Below are 17,271 nucleotides of genomic sequence, written 5' to 3'. Positions count from 1 at the left end.
AATAAGAGTGTAATGCAGGTTATTGCATTTAAGAAACTTCAGTGACTGTGGCATTTACATAAATAGAATAAAAACTTTAAAATTAGCATTTGACGTCCGCTAGTCTGTGGTATGATGTGTTTCTCTGGACTGTCTAGTAGTGTTCCATTTTTGTTTTGGCGGAAGGATTGATCAACATAGTCCTACAGATAGCAATCGTGAAATTCAGTGGAACGACAGTTGTGCACAGGACACAGAGGAAGTCGTTTGCATCAGACTCAACTGATGGCACAGGCAGCCCCATCCTCTCTTCTTAGTCATGTGATGGTGTGGTCTGAGTCGCGGGAAATGCTGAAAGCCTCTACAAACTGGCTTCTGGTCAAACATCACAGCTGATGCTGAGATCATCTTGGGTATCTAACTGTCCTGGTTATTTTTAGTTTTGTACAAGTTGTTGGGTGAAATGTTTCCTTCACGTTTACCTTTTCTGAAAGTCATTCGGTCTTGAACTCCTGAATGCATTAACGGGATAGGATGCCTTTTATGTTTAGTTTTCAATAAATTAAAATCGTAATCAAGACTTGAAGAGTTTTTGCCTGTTTTATCATGCTTTTGTGTGACAAATACATTAGGGCAACTTTGTTTCCAGCAAGTCTAAATACTTAACTTGATTTCCATCTATTTTAAAATGAAGTTTTTTTTAAGAAACAGCTTTTCCTTGTCTAGTTATTTAAAAAAATGACTTTTTTTCCGAACAATATCTGCTTTTCCCTTCTTGATCTGTTTGTTTCAGCTACAGTATGCGCATATTAAAAGCTGGGTTGCCACTACATCTTCAACTGGAACATGCAGTGCTGTTGGCACTAAATTACAGTACCTTACATTTTAATACAAATGACTGAAAGAATCATGTCTTTGCCTGTGACTTGAATCTTGTTTTTAATATCTTTGTTTTTTAATACAGAATTCGATGTCATCGCTCCCAGTAAGGCTTTTAAAAGAGAATCTTCAGAAGACTAGCTCCCATATTATTTTTCCTTGGTAAGTAAGGAATATAAATGTGTACACAGTCCTAATTCCAGAGTTTTGTACATTTAAATGTCTGTGGTGTATAGAATAGTTTAGTGAGCAGTTTTACATTTTTTTTTAAATTTGTAGGGGCTTATGAATATTTTGTATTTTTCCGAACATTTTCTTTATAAGTTTGAACAAATCTGCTGTACAGTACTTATCAGAAAACCAGTTAAGCTGAAAGCCTGTACTTGTCTGTTTTTGTGTTGGAAGTTACAGCATCTTTTAGAGCTGACTGTGTGGACTAGGTTGTGACAATTAAAGCTCCAGCTATAACGAGGTATAACCTATATTTCATTATCCAGAACCATCTTGTCTCCATAAATAGGATGAAGCTAACAACTATTTCTCCTTAGACTGAGATTTGGATTACTCTGAGAAGGCAGTTGTTCCTAGAAGTTTCCAGCCCTCTGCTGTTCAGGCGATGGTGAGACCATCTTCTTTTTCTCTGCTTTTGAGAGAATTGGTGGTTCGTGATCTTTGTAGTGTTGGAATACCTTTTTTTTGTGAACATATTGGAGGTTCTCTGGCTTTGTGTTCTGAAAAATAAAATTCTATAATAGCAAAACATGAAATGGAACTATTTTTTTGTAGCCGGTATACAGTCTATGAACTATTTGAAATGATGTATTTATGTATATTTGGAGTATGTCCATGTCTCTCAGATGAAAAGTGGTTAATGCATCCCACAGATTTGCAACAGTTCCATTGCACAGTGGGCAATACTAGGGAAATGCCATTCAAAGCAACAATTCCAGACTGCAATATGGAATGTGATATAAAACTTTTCAGTTTGAGCTTCCTTTATTTTTTTTCAGAGGAAAGGGGGAGAGCTGCATTTTGTGGTTATGTATTCTTGAAAGCACAGATTTTATGTCAAATTCTCCTCCAAATTTGGTTCATTTTGTAGAATTAATATACCCCTCTCTGGCCCTCTACAGATAATGTACTCTCAGGCATGGTTATTCAGAATGTCGGTGTTTGTCACTGTGATCTTGTTGATCCAGCAGCACGCAGAATTTGCTGTATTGTCATAATGTTCTGTAGCTGTTGCCAGCTCTTAATCTCTCTTTGTAATGATTTTGAGGGTCATCTGTGAACTATGCATGCCTGGCATTTTTTGACTCATCTTTGCTGTTAGGATTAAATTGGTCTTTTTGTGTTTAATGTCAAAATTTTAATTTCTGGATTTGATTCAGTTTGATTTGATTTAGTTTATCTTTGCCAACAGTTACTATTAGACTTACAGTTTCCTTTCTCAGTGCTGTTTTTAGTAGGTACAGAGCTCACTTTGAAACTTTGGATCATTGCAGGATTATAATGTTTTACTGTAACCATTTGTAAATGATAAATATTTTTTTTACAGAGGCTTGGACTGTAGAAATCTAAAGGGAATAGATTGCAATACCTTTTCCTGTTTTAACAACTTGAATTACTGTTATAATGTTGAAAATATTGAATCATTACATTTTTTGTGCATTTTGATATAGAGAAGGGCACATCCCTTTAACCAGAGTTGTAGACTTCTCCCTTTCTGGAATTTGTCATCTAAACAAGTAACTTAAAAAAAACCTGAGGTGTCAAGTGTGGAATAGATATCCAAACTGCCGGCTTTTTTAATTTTGTTTTCCTGCTTTATGTCAGGATGAAGAGGGACAGCAGAGCTTGGAGTGTATCCAGGCCAACCAGATCTTCCCCAGAAAGCATCCAGTTCTGGAAGAGGATAATCTGCAGGTGAGCTCCTTCTGTCGTTTGGGTTTGCCTGGTCTTTTGGATTTGTCTCGGGGGAGACTGATTTTTCAATCTGGTTTCTCGTCAAGTTTAAAGAACGCTACTTGGGTCCCAATTCCAACACCATTTTTACAGATGATGATCTTCTGAAAGGCAGAATAAGCTTCCGTGTAGTATGGTTTCTACAGCTTAGTATAAATGCATCTGGCCATAAGAATAGTTTTTGTTGTGACCTTTTACAAATTCCAAGTGCCTTTGGAAGAGAAGGCAAGGCAGTTGCAATGTCTAGAAAAACCAGAATGGGAATCTAATTATTTTTATCAAGCTCATGTAAGCACGGTTATTCAAATTGAACAGTTCAAAGACCAATTTGCTAACAGATAGGTACACACCTAATACCTGCAGAGTATACCTGTTGATTTTCTGTTTGTCACAGGTCCCTTTTCCTGAACTCCATGGAGAATTCACGGAATATGTTGGGCGAGCTGAAGATGCCATCATTGCAATGTCCAGCTACAGGCTTCACATCAAGTTTAAAGAGTCTGTTGTCAATGTAAGTCTGCTTTCCACCCCCCCCCCCCGTGTGTAGTGTATTATTCAGTAGCTTCTTTTATAGAAACATGAGTGATAAACGTATACAGACACTATTGCACTGGTTTAAGATGCACTTGCCTTTAGGTTGAGTTCCCTGGCTTTCACTCCTACACTTGGTTGCCATAGCTGCAGAGTTTTCTCAGCTGCCCAGCTCTCACCATGAGTAACTCAAGCCAGTTTTCATTCTAAATGCATGCTGAGCCTTCTATGCTATGATGTCCGGTTCGCCTATGAATTTTCTTCACTTGCTTTCTGTTAGAGAGCAGCACCACAGCAAGACCTGCTTTGCATAGGATATTAGATTTGTTTGTGAGTATCCTATGTCTGAACAGTTATATTTATATAAACACATAACAGTATCTGTTTCCACCTGCAGCTGAGAGCAATCTTTGCGACCATTTTATACTGCCATTCCTATGAAGTGAGATCTCTCTACATCAGTTATACTCAAGTTTGAATTTGAATGCAACAGTCATGATTCAGAGCATTTAATTGTGAAAGTGCATTGTAAAACGATTCTGAATGCTTTATCATGATGCACCTGTTGCATATTTTAATGAGAATAAGTTGGTCCCTGGATGCCCTTTGTCCTGTATAATTCTTTGGTTGCTGCGAGTACAGTCTACAGATGGAAAAGCACAGGGCAGTTAAGGCTACACGCCAGAGGGAAAGCTGATTGATCAACACAATCTATTGGGAAATGGAAACAAGACATTCCATTCAGTAGGTATTTGCATCAGATCTGCTTTTAGGTCGCTTGTCAGTGGTATTGGATTGGGAACCTCAGTCAGGCGATGGAGAAATATTGCAGTATTCTTTGTACAGTCTGACATGTACTCTGTTTTGCTGGGTATCTAAAACTAAATCCAGCATCCTAGACTTCTGTTACTTCTGTTAGACAGGGAGATTCCTTTGATTCATCCATTCAAAAATATGGGAATAAAGATTGAGGGTACGTGTGAAGAAACCGAGGACAATGTAATTAAGTGGACAAAGTTAGAGGATAAATAAGACTCTGCAGGATGAGGTGTCCATGATGTGTAGCATGTTCAAACTTTTTGTTTTTGTTTTAAATATTAGTGTTGTTCGTGTGAGGTGTCAGTAAGTACCTTAACAGCATGGCCTGTTATAGAAGCACACAGTGTGGTAACTCTCTGAATTGCACAAGAATGAAGTGAGAGTTTGTGCCATGTTACATCATGCCACATCTGAATAAGACGATTTGGAAAGCTAATGGCCTATGCATTTGCCTATTGCAAGCGAACAGAGTCCAAAACAATCCCAAGCAGTTTGTCATACTAGTATGTCATGTTAAGTGGAACTATACCTGATTGGATCAATGTTAAATGTTTACACCTGAACACTTTGTGTCTAAGCATAATACCTTTTGTTTGGCTATTTGCATTATCTGTAAAGATAAAGCTACACAAACTTTCCATGCTATCACCTTGCATCAGTCTTTTCACTAAAAAAAGGCTTCTTCCAAATACTGCTGCCTTGCCTTATGGATCAGCCAGAGCCGAACCAGGCATAAATGGAAACGGAACCTTTTGCTTCTACGACCTGTATTAATTAAAGATCTCAACAGATCCATCTTCTACAGTTGTCTTTTGAGCATTTGGATGTGCAGATATGTAAAAGCATAACCTTCTCATCTAATTAACAAGATGTTATCAATCTATGGGAAGGTACAGGGGGTGGACAAAATAATGAAAGTGCCATGAAGAGATTCATTTTTCTTAAGTTACCACATCTCCAAAAGGATTCTACACATTTTGTATTAATTTCCATACTAATTATCAATATGTTCCTGCCATAAAAAGTCTTAAAATCAGTACTTTAAAATATGAGTTTCTAAAGCAACATGAGAGATCTAACAGAATTTGAAGGGGGTAAAATAGTTGGACCATGAATTGGAGGGTTGTCGGTTATCGAAACGGCAAAATTAAAATGTGCCAAGGGGAACAATGTACAACCGTGATGGCATCAGTGATGGCTCACTGACGGGATAGACAAACACTTAACAGGTTAGTTGGTAAAAACAAAACGAAGGCCACAGAAATGACCACAAAACTGAATCTACAACTCTGTGACCCAGTCTGAACAAATGATGAACGGTTGGAGCTTCACAAAGCTGATATTTATGTAACCAAGGCCAGTGCTGATTGGTTCATGTTTCATACTCATTACAAACTGGTGTAATGAGCATGAAACCTGATCCTCTTGAGCAGTGGAAGAACATAATATGGGTCTTTTACTGCTCTTCCTACACCTGGACAGGTTTACGTTTTGAGAAAGGCAGTGGGGATTGTACACTTCCTTTGGCTGTTGTCGACTGGTAAACATGGTGGTAGCTCATGCTGACACAGTGGCTGGGGTTTACTTTCCCATCCAGTAATAGGAGAGCCATGTTAATTGCAGTAACTTCAATGTTCTCCTTCACTTGTGAATATTGTATTTACTACAAGTTGGCTTTTCAAGAGCCAATAGATCTGCCTCATCTTCCTCGTTCCTAGTGCTTCTAATCTGTTGTGCGGACTTCAAAAGAAGGGGTGATTTTCATGTGCCTGCTAGTTCCGTTTTATGTTTTTCCCTCTGATCTCCTCTGTATGTTGAGTAATTCAAAAGCAGTTTATAAAGTTTGCAGCTTTATGAAAGTTAACTGCCGTCCTCCTGCTTTTATCGTCTTTACCGTGCCTCAGAAGTTAGCCTAGAATTAACTTAGTCTTGCTAATGGTGGTCAGTACAAACCAAAGAGACTGAAACCACTTCCAGGTGACTGAAAACGTGCTAGTACACCAAGATCGTTCTTAGGAAATGCATCTTTTATTGTAATTGCCTTTAATTGCTTGACTCCTTTAAAGGCCTGTCTGTGTTCTGCATAGTGCTTTACTAATTAACTTCTGCTAAAAGTCATCTCATATCCTCCTGGAAATAGTGTATATACAGTACCATTCATAAGTCTTTGCAGGTGACAAGGTAATTTTTTTTAGTTTAAATTTAAACAGAAACCTCTGGAACGAATAAGACATGGAATTTATTAAGTTATTGTAATGCATGGATGGATATTAGACCTTGGAAAAAGGGTGTTTCTAAATCTAGCAATTGCAGAATTGGTTAAACTGTGAAGGTAAAAGTATGTTTAGAACCTATATGCCTTGTTTTTTTTTAAATTGCGTGTATACTAAGTTGGAATGTACACTGTATTGGACATTGAAGCATGCTATTTTCATGTAAGCCATGGACGCTAAGGTGAGGGGAGCACAGATCTATAAAAATCTCAGCATTTTTTGATTGTTGCATCATGATCTGTCAACTTGAAAGAATGTTCCTTGCCATTTGCATTGTGCTTGCAGTTTGGAATTATATATTGGCTTGGTGTTACTAAAGGAGTTCCTATCACGATTCCTGAGGCGCGTGCCTGTAAGGTATTCCTCCTTTGCTGTAATTGTTTTTCTGTCCTTTTTGCAGGTCCCCTTGCAGCTGATAGAGAGTGTGGAGTGTCGGGATATGTTTCAGCTCCATGTGACATGCAAAGACTGTAAGGTTATCCGGTAAGTTGTCACAATGAGGTAATGAAGCCAGGTGGCCACTACAAGGGGAACTTGCTGCCGCCTGTCAACCTGCTTGCTATTTTACACACACACTTCTGTCTTGCTAGTGTAGCAGGGTCTCCTAGGTACCTTTGCAAGTCCCAAGGGTTGCTGGTGTGCGGGACTGGGTGGCACTTGGGGGATCCCCATTCTAGCCACCTCATGGTTGCGCTGCTTGAGAACCTTGAAACCTCGAGTTTAAACTGAGCAGCAGCTGTTTCGCTGTGTTACGCTGCTGCGTGTGAAATGGTGATTGAATATCCCGAGGAGCAATTTTAATGTGATCGTCCGTCATGTCGAGCACAGCCTTTACATTTGAAAGAGATGAAGGATCCTGAAAGGAACATACCTCTCGATTATGAAGTGAAATGGGGGTAAATTGGCCTTTTTGGGTTGCTGTAATGACTCCTTAAACCCGCTTTCATGTAGTGTCCTAGCACTCGGTACAAACCACTTCTGTCCTGACCATTTAGGCAGGTGGATGCCAGATATAATGACAGCAGCCTGTACTTCTGCACTGATAAAGCAGTAATGCGTTTAACACCCCTTTGCCCGCAGATGTCAGTTCTCCACTTTCGAGCAGTGCCAGGAGTGGCTGAAGAGGCTGACCTTGGCCATCCGGCCCCCTTCCCGCCTGGAGGAGCTCTTCTCCTTCGCCTTCCATGCCTGGTGTGTGGACGTGTACGCTGGGGAGAAGGAACAGCACGGCGAGCTTTGCAGACCAGGTAGCTCAACTTCTAGAGTTTTAGAGTAAGAAATTGCAGCTGTTTTCACGTGATTTTAAGTATAGACATTTTCCGTTTTTTAATGGAGGGGGGGGAACTACCTTTCAGATTGTATCCATCTACTGAATTATGAGCATTAGCTATATTTACCAACAAACGCTGCCAAGAGCATTTTTTCCAGTTTTAAGTACGTGCTTCGGAATCCAGTTATCTAGAATCTAGAATAATCCAGTGAAGACCCATTTTATTAACCTATGCCTGGCACCCAAACACACCCCAGTGGTCAGTAAACACTTCTTGTGCCCCCGATATCAGGACCGTAAATGTGTCGGAAAAGGGGATGTAAAGCAGAGGTCATGCATGTGAGCTGCTGTACTTCCTGTATTAACTGGCCTTGTTGAACCTTTGTTTTTCCCCTCTGTCCTCGTTTTGTTATTCCTCTCACTGGTCTTTGACTGTCCCCCCCTCCAGGCGAACATGTGACCTCCAGATTCAAAAATGAAGCAGAGCGAATGGGTTTTGATATGCAGAATGCCTGGAGAATAACCGATCTTAACAACAAATATAGGTAATGTTTACCATAACAGCTGCTTTGTTTATGGCCCGCACCTGTGCTTTCTCTTCAGGGGTAGTTCAACACTCAGGATTGATAAACCGTCGACTTTCTGGCTGTTAGATTGATTTGAACTGAGCCAGAATAAGAATAGCCATTTCCCTGATATGTTGTATTGTGTATTTTGTTACTTTTATAGTGCATAGAAATTTGCTTCCAGTTGCTAACAGACACAGCATGACACTTTAAATTTGATAGGATGTTTCAGGAACAGTGCATGATTTAGATGGAGTGGCCTGTAGTGTGTAGTTCTCACTTTCCAGATGTTTATGTCCTTTATATTTGCATAATATAAAAGATGGTTTGTACTGGACTCGTGATGTTTTGTCTGGTCCAGGTCTAGTAATCTTGGGACTTCCACGGAAAGAGCAGCATCCATTATAAACTGATAAGAGCATTTTTTTTTCTGAACACAGCAGCTTCTTTCATTATTCAGATGGCACTGCCCTTTACAATGCCCTTGGTTCTAGCTGTTACGTAACTGCCTCTTTCTTTTCCTCTGTTCTGCCTATCTTTTGCGCTGGCAGGCTGTGTGCCAGCTACCCCCAGCAATTGCTAGTGCCAGCCTGGATCACTGACAAGGAGCTGGAAAATGTGGCTGGATTCAGGTCCTGGAAGAGGTTCCCAGTAGTTGTGTATAGGTCAGTGGTGGAAAGATAAATGCTAAACCTTTGTGTGCTGCAGTTTCATGTACTGTGGAAAAATTACCCCCACTCACTTTGGAGTGTTGCTGACCTGATGCCTAGGCTTAAACACCAAGGTGAAAAGGAATTACTGTTCTACGGATTTAATGTCTGCCCACTGAATGTGAGTTTGTCAATTTTGGGCTGGTAAAACTTGAGGACCAAATATTTGTTTTGAGATTTAGGTACTGCCAGTTTTTTGGTCAGTTAGCACTGCCAAGAATGATTTAAATCTGCCCTCTAGTTTGTTAAACCAACTGAGGGTTTTGATTTTTCCAAGTCCTCCTTGAAATGAAGCGGCAGTATTATAAACGGGAAGCCCTGTTATATGATACCTGTGTCCGATACTGAAGTGGTTTGTGTTGTTCAGGTAGGGGTGCAGGAATCCACTGAAAGCTGCCTTGCCATTTCCAGGCACCAGAGCACGGGGGCGGTGATTGCCAGGTGTGGGCAGCCAGAGGTGAGCTGGTGGGGGTGGCGCAACGCTGACGACGAGCACCTGGTCCAGTCCATCGCCAAGGCCTGCGCGGTCGACTGCAACTCCAGGAAGCATTTAGCCAATGGCTCCTGTTCCCGGGACTACAGCAACGGAGCAGACCTCTCGGATGGAGATTTTGGTGAGAATCTAGAATAATAAAACAACCAACCTTGTGTTGTTTTTTTTTTTGCCATTTATCACCTGTCACAGATAAAATTACCTGAAAGAAGAAGAAAATATAAAAGATGTAAAGAATGTTTTTTTCGATGTGTTACAAACATCCTCTCTTAGATTCTCTCTGCATAATTAAGAAATGAAGCCACCTTTAAACAATGTCCTGCTTTCAGACGCATCTATGACCAGCAGTTCAGAGGTGGAGTCCCTGGCCATTCAACCCCAGAAGCTTCTGATCTTGGATGCCAGGTCGTATGCTGCTGCAGTGGCCAACAGAGCCAAAGGAGGTGGCTGCGAGTGCCCAGGTGAGGGTTTGAAACAGCCTCCCAGGTTTTGGGGACCACCCACTGCTGGAGTGTACAGCTTCATAAAGACCGAGAGATTCTATTTTTTGTTTGATTTTTGTTGGTATTTACAATCTTGTTGTTGTCCTTAATACAGTTCTGAGTCTTGAGTTACCTTGATATAGTGAAGGTTTATTTTACTGCAGTCATATATATATATAGGATCTTGAATCTTCATTTAATTCCTTTTTTAATTAATCTAATTCTTCTTTTAATGTCCCAGATGAGAAATTTGATTGGAGGTAAATGACATAACACTATACATTTAACACAACATGAACCCATTAATAAATAAGAAACCTAAGTGTCTGATGAGAAAAAAAAGTATAAATGTCAGTCAACTGACATTTTGTAACTACCAAACCTATTGGTGCACCTTCATTTTCCGGCCTAGTTTGTTGCTTGACAGCTGTTATTCTAATCAAGGATGAAACCTTGACAAAACTGTTAGGAACAATATTTGTCTGGGAATGGCTCATTTATCAACTTTAACTTGTAGAGTATTACCCAAACTGTGAAGTGGTGTTCATGGGCATGGCAAACATTCATTCCATCCGCAAGAGTTTCCAGTCGCTGCGCTTGCTCTGCACACAGATGCCTGATCCAGCAAAGTGAGTACAGACCCTTATCTTGCATTACCTGGATGGTGGGAGCACAGCTTTTGACAATTATACGTGGGTTTAATTTGATCCAAATGAGCCGACCGTTAATTTCCCTGTTTACGCTAATGAGAGCGTCTGCTGTGTAATTATAAACTAGCACAGCTGGCGTATTCTGTAAATTCTGAATGCTATTAGAATTTTTTGTGTATTATCAATATTTACCAAAATTAAAATGACAGGTTTTACAAATAGAAGAAATCAGATTTCATCTAACTATCCTCAAATAAGTTATTTCCTTATTAGTGTCCTAAACCAATAGGACGGTGTTGTCTAAAGGCATCTTCTCTCATCGCAGCTGGCTGTCTGCCCTGGAGGGCACAAAGTGGCTGCAGCACCTGTCAGTGCTGCTCAAGTCGGCCTTGCTTGTTGTGAATGCTCTGGACAGGGACCACCGGCCTGTCTTGGTGCACTGTTCCGATGGCTGGGACCGCACCCCACAGATTGTGGCTCTCTCCAAGCTGCTGCTGGACCCCTACTACAGGACCATAGAGGTAGGACTTCATCAAGGCAGGATTGTCATGCAGTGGCAACATGCCAAGGACTGGATGGTCAGAGAAGGCTTCATGTCAGGATCTGCTTTAGTTACAGACTAAGCACCAGCTCTACCTTCTGTGGAGAGGTAGGAGTCAGATCTTGTGAAAGGGATTTTGAATAGGTTATGAAGTGAAAGTTATAGTTAATAATGTTGTAAATTTCACATACAAGTCTCTCAAATGTAATTTTTAAGCAGATGGGTATAATGATGAGATGTACAAGTGGAGGCTAATTTCTATGTAGGGTCAGTGCTGCTCTTGTTGGCTTTGGACAAGCCTAACTTTTCTGGGGGGGAACTTCCTTTTGTTTCTGTAGGGTTTCCAAGTTCTGGTGGAGATGGAGTGGCTGGATTTTGGCCACAAGTTTGCAGACCGCTGTGGCCATGGAGAGAACTCGGACGACTTGAACGAGCGCTGTCCTGTGTTCCTCCAGTGGTTGGACTGTGTGCATCAGCTGCAGAGGCAGTTTCCTTGCTCCTTTGAGTTCAATGAAGCTTTTCTGGTACGCTCCTTCTAACCAGAGGGGATATAACGTGTAGACAATTAAGACCAAGTTTAAAGCTTTTATTTACCACTTGCAGCCAGGAGAAATTCACAATGTCTTATTTGGTGTTTACTGAATGATTGTCTCCCCCTAGTGGTGGTACACCGATAGTTTATAAATGTGAATTATGAGGGGGAAAACCTTGTTGAATTTGATTGAAACTGGAGTTGATTGGCAAATTGACTTTTTTTTTTTTAAATGGACTGGAACTTTTTCTGAATGATTAGAGATCTGGAAAGCAAAGAAAGAATCCACAGATACCTACCATCCAGCCAGCTCTTTAAACCTTTCCCTTCGAGGAGGAGGTTTCAAACCATTGAACGTAATGTGATGCTGTCTGGTTCCACAATAGCTCCTATCTAGAGGCCATTATGCACCTCAGTTTGTAGATCTTGAATGTTGCATTGATTAAATAACATGTACTGTTTATATTTCTGTAAGTGGATTATATTTTTGTTTTTGCTTGGTTTTTTGTTATCTGTGTTGCACTGGAACAAATTCCAGTCGGCTTTGTTGAGTATTGAATTGAGCTGAGGTTGGTGTATGTCTCGGACTGACTGTGCCCTGCTTCGTGTGCAGGTGAAGCTGGTGCAGCACACCTACTCGTGCCTGTTTGGGACTTTTCTGTGTAACAGTGTCAAGGAAAGGGAGGACCGCCACATCCATGAGAGGACCTGCTCTGTGTGGTCCCTGCTGCGCCCTGCCAACCGCGCGTTCCGCAACATGCTCTACTCGTCCCACTCCGAAACGGTGCGGCCGCTCTCTGGGTTTTCCCTGTATACATGTTTTAACGTGGATTGGCATGTAAACGACATCATGGCAGTCGATGCCAAACGCCATTTCAAACGGGATCAAATGGGAGTGTAAATATACTTAACAACTACCCTGCTGTCATTGCACCCGTTTAGTGACTTTTTTTGTGATTAAAAGTTCTTGGCGGTTTTACCGCTGAATAGCACTGGAGCCTAATATGTCTTGCTGCCGCCCTCCCCTAGGTGCTACACCCAGTGTGTCATGTTCGCAACTTGATGCTATGGAGTGCAGTTTACCTCCCAAACTCTTCCCCCACCACACCCTCTGATGAGTCCTGTGCACCTTACCCTGCCCCTGGAAGCAATCCAGAGGATCAGCCACTGGGCAGGTGAGCCTCCAGCCCTGACTCCACCACTGTGAAGTAAGATGAACCCAGATTGTGGGAGCGGGGGGGTTAAGTGCTGTGATTGAATGCATGCATATCAACTGTTACTGTGCTTTCAAGCCCTAAGTGTTTATTCGTTCAGTTAAGTGCATTCACTCAGGTCCAATTTATTGGTTTTGTTTTTGAGATTTCTACTTTGAAAAAACCTAATTGATAGAATTGTGTTTGTGCTGCTTAAAATTAGTATTCATCACACTGGAACTTGCAATGCAGCAGAACATGTGCAGCATTTGACAAGTATTGTAAGATCAAAACATTTTTTGTTTATTCAGTATGCTGTCATTTCTGTAACTATTTCAAGTGGAAATGCCAATTACTAGAACCTAGTCAAGTCTTGAATTATATAATGGGGAGCTGTAAGATTTAGATTTTTTTTAATAGCATAATCTGTGCCATTGCAGCCAGCTCTGCAAGGTATGAATGTTCGTCTTTATGTACGGAAAATGGTATAAATGCAGCTTAAATGAAATCCAACCTTAACATTTTAAAAACAAGATCTTGCATACCTTTTACTGTTGGTGTTATTTAATGTTCTGCTTCTACTTATGATTGCTGAAGGTGTGTGCCCTCCTAAATAAGGAATTAGTATTGAAAATGAATGCAATGCACATACCTATAAAACTAATCATTTTCCGGATCCCACAGGTGAATAAAGATCTCTGAATTTAAAAGACTCTCACAGGCTCCAAAGGGTGTAAATGTACACTTCTCCACCCAGTTCTTTTTGTAGTTGACATTGTTCTGATGTATATCATCAGAATCCTAATTCAAGAATATAAATTAATCTGTCCCCAGTGTTTTGCCAAAAATGAAAAATATAAGCATGTAATCCAGTAAGAGCCTCCAGTTCATAGCATTGCGCTTTCTTTATTCTGAAGTGCTCTTTATGAATATAGAACTATGAACTATGAACTATGTTATGAACTATGCAGCATCTCTTTTCACTGCTTTAGAGAATGTGTGGTGAAACATTGCCTATGAAACAGAACTGGTGGTATGGGAAATGTATGTTCATGTCCCAGGTTAACGGAATTAAGTAGTTTACAGCTACTAGCAGAGTAACTCATACTATTAATTCCAATATTTCGTGATACTTTAGAGATTTAAATTCTGAGTAATATGAATCTACATACTGTAGAATGGATAGAATAAAAAATTAAATGCTTTAAATATCTGACTTCATAGCAACCTTATGAAGAATCCAGTTATTTTTTCAAGCTTATTTTCAAGTTTGTTTTCTGTGTACTTTTTCCATGCAAGACTTCCGAAGACTAGATCCTTCGACAATCTGCCAAGCGCCTGTGAAGCTGGAGGCTGCCCAGCCCCCAACCGGCGCTCAAGTGACCCCAGCTTAAATGATAAGTGGCAGGACCACAGGCGATCCCTGGAGATCAACATTGGGGTGGGGCCTGATGGTGCCACTGTCCAGGACCAAGAGGCCAGAGTTAATAACCTGCAAGAGCTGGGTCACCAAGGAGGCAGTCCTGATGGAGAGGCGGAGGAAGGGGAGGAGTCAGTGGGGGGGAGTGTGTTGGGGGCGGATCTTAAAGACCGTGAAGCCAAGTGGGTGCAGCAACTGGTGGATGAGAACAAAGAGGAAGCTGAGCTTTCAGTGGCTGTTGGGGTGGCTGAGGGGCAGATGGAGAACATCCTTCAGGAAGCAACAAAAGAAGAAACTGGAATAGAAGATCCCCAGAGAGAACTGAGTAGCAGTGCTCCAGGGGACTCTGCAACACTGCCTACAAATGTAGAACCCCTGCCAGCTGTCCCGGTCTCGGACAGCAAAGAGGGCATTGAATCACTAGAGGAAAAGGTGGAGTACACGACTGTCCATCTCTCCCAGGAATTACAGGAGCTTCCTGCCTCTGATGTTCACAAACTGCCCGATGTAAGTAGTGTTGTGTTTAGGACTATGGCCAATGGATACAATCAAACTTGCTTGGGTGACCAGGGTGTTAAAGAGAGTCGTGGCACCTCTCCCCAGCCGAGCTCACCTCTGTCCCTCTCCCTGGATCGGCCAGATGACAGAACTTCACTAATGGAGAGCTCCACAGAGACTCTGACAGAAGAGGTGGCACGGCAGGACGTTTCAGGGCTGTCGTCTGCCTGCTCGCTTTCTAAGCTGCCTAATGAAGTTGAGTGCCTAGTACCTTGTCCCAAAGGAGAGGCTGGGTGGGAGGCTGAAGCTGAGCGAGGCACCCCAAAGACTTCAAATGTCAGCAAGCGGCCTTCTCTCAGTGCCTTGCACCCTATTCCTCCTGAGGTCAGCAGAGAAGGAGCCATCTGCAATGGCGATGTCTCTGATGGGGATCCTTGCGGACCACAGCAGCCAAGGCACAATGGGGAAAGGGCTCCCTTAAGCAGGCAGGTGTCTGCGGCAAGCTGCAGCTCCTTAAACCTACACCCGCGTGGCAGCTGCAGCACAGGCTCCCAGCACAGGTGTCTGCATGCACTCTTGGGCCGCCCGCCGCCCAGCCCGGAGCAGCCGGCCCGTAGTCACCTTGACGACGACGGGCTGACGCTCTACAATGACATCATACAGCAGCGACTGCGGCAGATCGAAGCTGGACACCAGATGGAGGTGGAGACACTAAAGAAACAGGTCCAGGAACTGTGGAGCCGGCTAGAGAGCCAACACCTCAATAACTCCCTCAGGATAAATGGGGAGATGGGGGATGAAGTGGTAAGATGCACTTGGTGGGTTTGGATTCTAGAGTTGGTCTCAAATAGGGGGGAAGAGATTTAGATTTGATGTTCTGCAGCTCTTAAAGTACCTATATGAAGAGTCCCCTCCTGTGGATAAATACCAGTCCAATTACTTTATTTACTCAGCCTATATTGTCGCACAGAGAAAATGGTTTCCAGAAACAAAAGCAACATTGAGAATTTCAATGCTCTTGGCAGGTTTCCTTGCTTTCTATTAATTAAGCTGAAGTGGAAACAGTGATGGTTAGTCTGAAAGTTTAAGGTAAACATCCAAGCCTTTTCGAATGAATGACTAAATCAGAACTTTTCGCTGGATTTTTAGAAATTAATTTGCTTGGGGGAAAAGTGCAAAGAAATCAATGTGATCTAGTTGTAGCGCTATGCATGTTAAGCTCTTGATGTGTGATTTTCAGCTTGCAGTTCTTTTTGTGAAACTCTGTCTGTGTTCCAGACCTCGATCCCGGACTCGGAGTGTAACCTTGATCCGAACTGCCTGTCTCGCTGCAGCACTGAGCTGTTCTCGGAGGCCAGCTGGGAGCAAGTGGACAAACAGGACACAGAGGTGAGTAATCTTTGCCACAAAACCTTCAGAACATGGATACGTAGTTGCAAACGTCTTGTTTCCCTTTTACATTCGTTTGTCATTAACAGTTATGGTAACCATTTAATGGCTTATCCTAGTGAGTTGCTTAAAATATTCCAGGCAGAATACGCTGTCTCATCTAGAATGTTCTAGATGACAATATTTGTCTGTAACTCCCAATGCAGACAGAAGTATTGGCCTCCCCTAAATTTTGATTACGGTCACTAGGAAGCATCTTTCAAAAGACGGCAATCTGTTTTAATGTATATCGAGACAAGTTCACGATGAGGTGTGTTAAATCTTTCTAACTTCCCCAGTTGAAATCAAAAGCTCAAAGAAAGTTAAGAAATTTGCGTCATTAGCCACTATGTAGCACCTTGGTGGCAAACAGCAGGAAGTCGCTGTGAGGTGCCTCTAATCTTTAATGAGCTTGTACTGTAGACATTTCCTTAAATTCAGCATGAGTCAGAAATCTAAGGTCTGTCTTACACTGTTCTTCTACACTTCACCCAGTCATTAAGCAGTCTTGTTGTGGGGGGCGGGGTTGTTTTCGGGAAACACTTTGAAGGAGGAAAAAGTAAAAGGTTTCAATGCAAGATGAGAAAGCAGTGATAGTGATTAGTGGGCGACAAGTGTCGTTAGAGTAGATGTTTGCCTTTGCAGGTAACGCGGTGGTACCCTGACCACCTGGCTGCCCAGTGCTACGGCTGTGAGAGCAGGTTCTGGCTGGCTACCAGGAAACATCACTGCCGGTGAGAAGCCTTGCGGTCTCGTCTACACTCCCAGGCTTGGTTTCCAGCTTCTCGTAACTGTGGCGTGTTGAAACCAGACGCTTAGAGCGGCGATGGGCTAAATGACCTCATCACGTTGAACTTTTCTTATCGCAGTCCAGCAGGTTTTCTGGGTAATTAACAACTTGGGGAAAAGCGTCTGCAACCTATTTGGTTACTGAGAATACAATGTGATGAAAACCCTGTGGCTGTCTTGTTGCTGATCTGTTTTGTCAGTAATAGCCTAGATATGTTTAATTAATTGGCTGTTCCTTTCCTAAGTTCATAAA

At 41.9% G+C, this 17,271-nt stretch overlaps 1 protein-coding gene across 5 annotated transcripts in view; it reads left to right on the top strand.

The window, feature by feature from the left end:
* Positions 1–17,271, top strand: part of mtmr3 (myotubularin related protein 3) — a 30,032-nt gene that overhangs the window by 6,549 nt on the left and 6,212 nt on the right. For 3 of the 5 annotated variants that reach the window (XM_088936178.1, XM_088936179.1, XM_088936177.1), the window contains exons 2-19: positions 944–1,020; positions 1,407–1,477; positions 2,695–2,784; positions 3,218–3,334; positions 6,847–6,929; positions 7,527–7,693; positions 8,165–8,261; positions 8,834–8,947; positions 9,404–9,606; positions 9,815–9,946; positions 10,485–10,596; positions 10,943–11,138; positions 11,497–11,682; positions 12,304–12,474; positions 12,720–12,865; positions 14,183–15,605; positions 16,080–16,190; positions 16,875–16,963. In XM_088936178.1, the coding sequence (XP_088792304.1) occupies positions 1,475–1,477; positions 2,695–2,784; positions 3,218–3,334; positions 6,847–6,929; positions 7,527–7,693; positions 8,165–8,261; positions 8,834–8,947; positions 9,404–9,606; positions 9,815–9,946; positions 10,485–10,596; positions 10,943–11,138; positions 11,497–11,682; positions 12,304–12,474; positions 12,720–12,865; positions 14,183–15,605; positions 16,080–16,190; positions 16,875–16,963 (3,440 nt within the window). In that variant the 5' untranslated portion in view covers positions 944–1,020; positions 1,407–1,474. Of the gene's footprint in view, positions 1–943; positions 1,021–1,406; positions 1,478–2,694; positions 2,785–3,217; positions 3,335–6,846; positions 6,930–7,526; positions 7,694–8,164; positions 8,262–8,833; positions 8,948–9,403; positions 9,607–9,814; positions 9,947–10,484; positions 10,597–10,942; positions 11,139–11,496; positions 11,683–12,303; positions 12,475–12,719; positions 12,866–14,182; positions 15,606–16,079; positions 16,191–16,874; positions 16,964–17,271 lie in introns of those variants that run through there. The other 2 variants (XM_088936180.1, XM_088936182.1) reach the window with 2 other exon arrangements.

The sequence above is a fragment of the Atractosteus spatula genome, chromosome 17 (assembly GCF_055471065.1).
Source record: "Atractosteus spatula isolate fAtrSpa1 chromosome 17, fAtrSpa1.hap1, whole genome shotgun sequence".
NCBI lineage: Eukaryota > Metazoa > Chordata > Actinopteri > Semionotiformes > Lepisosteidae > Atractosteus > Atractosteus spatula.
The sequence above is the reverse complement of the archived record's forward strand: the minus strand, read 5'-3'. Positions and strand labels throughout refer to the sequence as shown.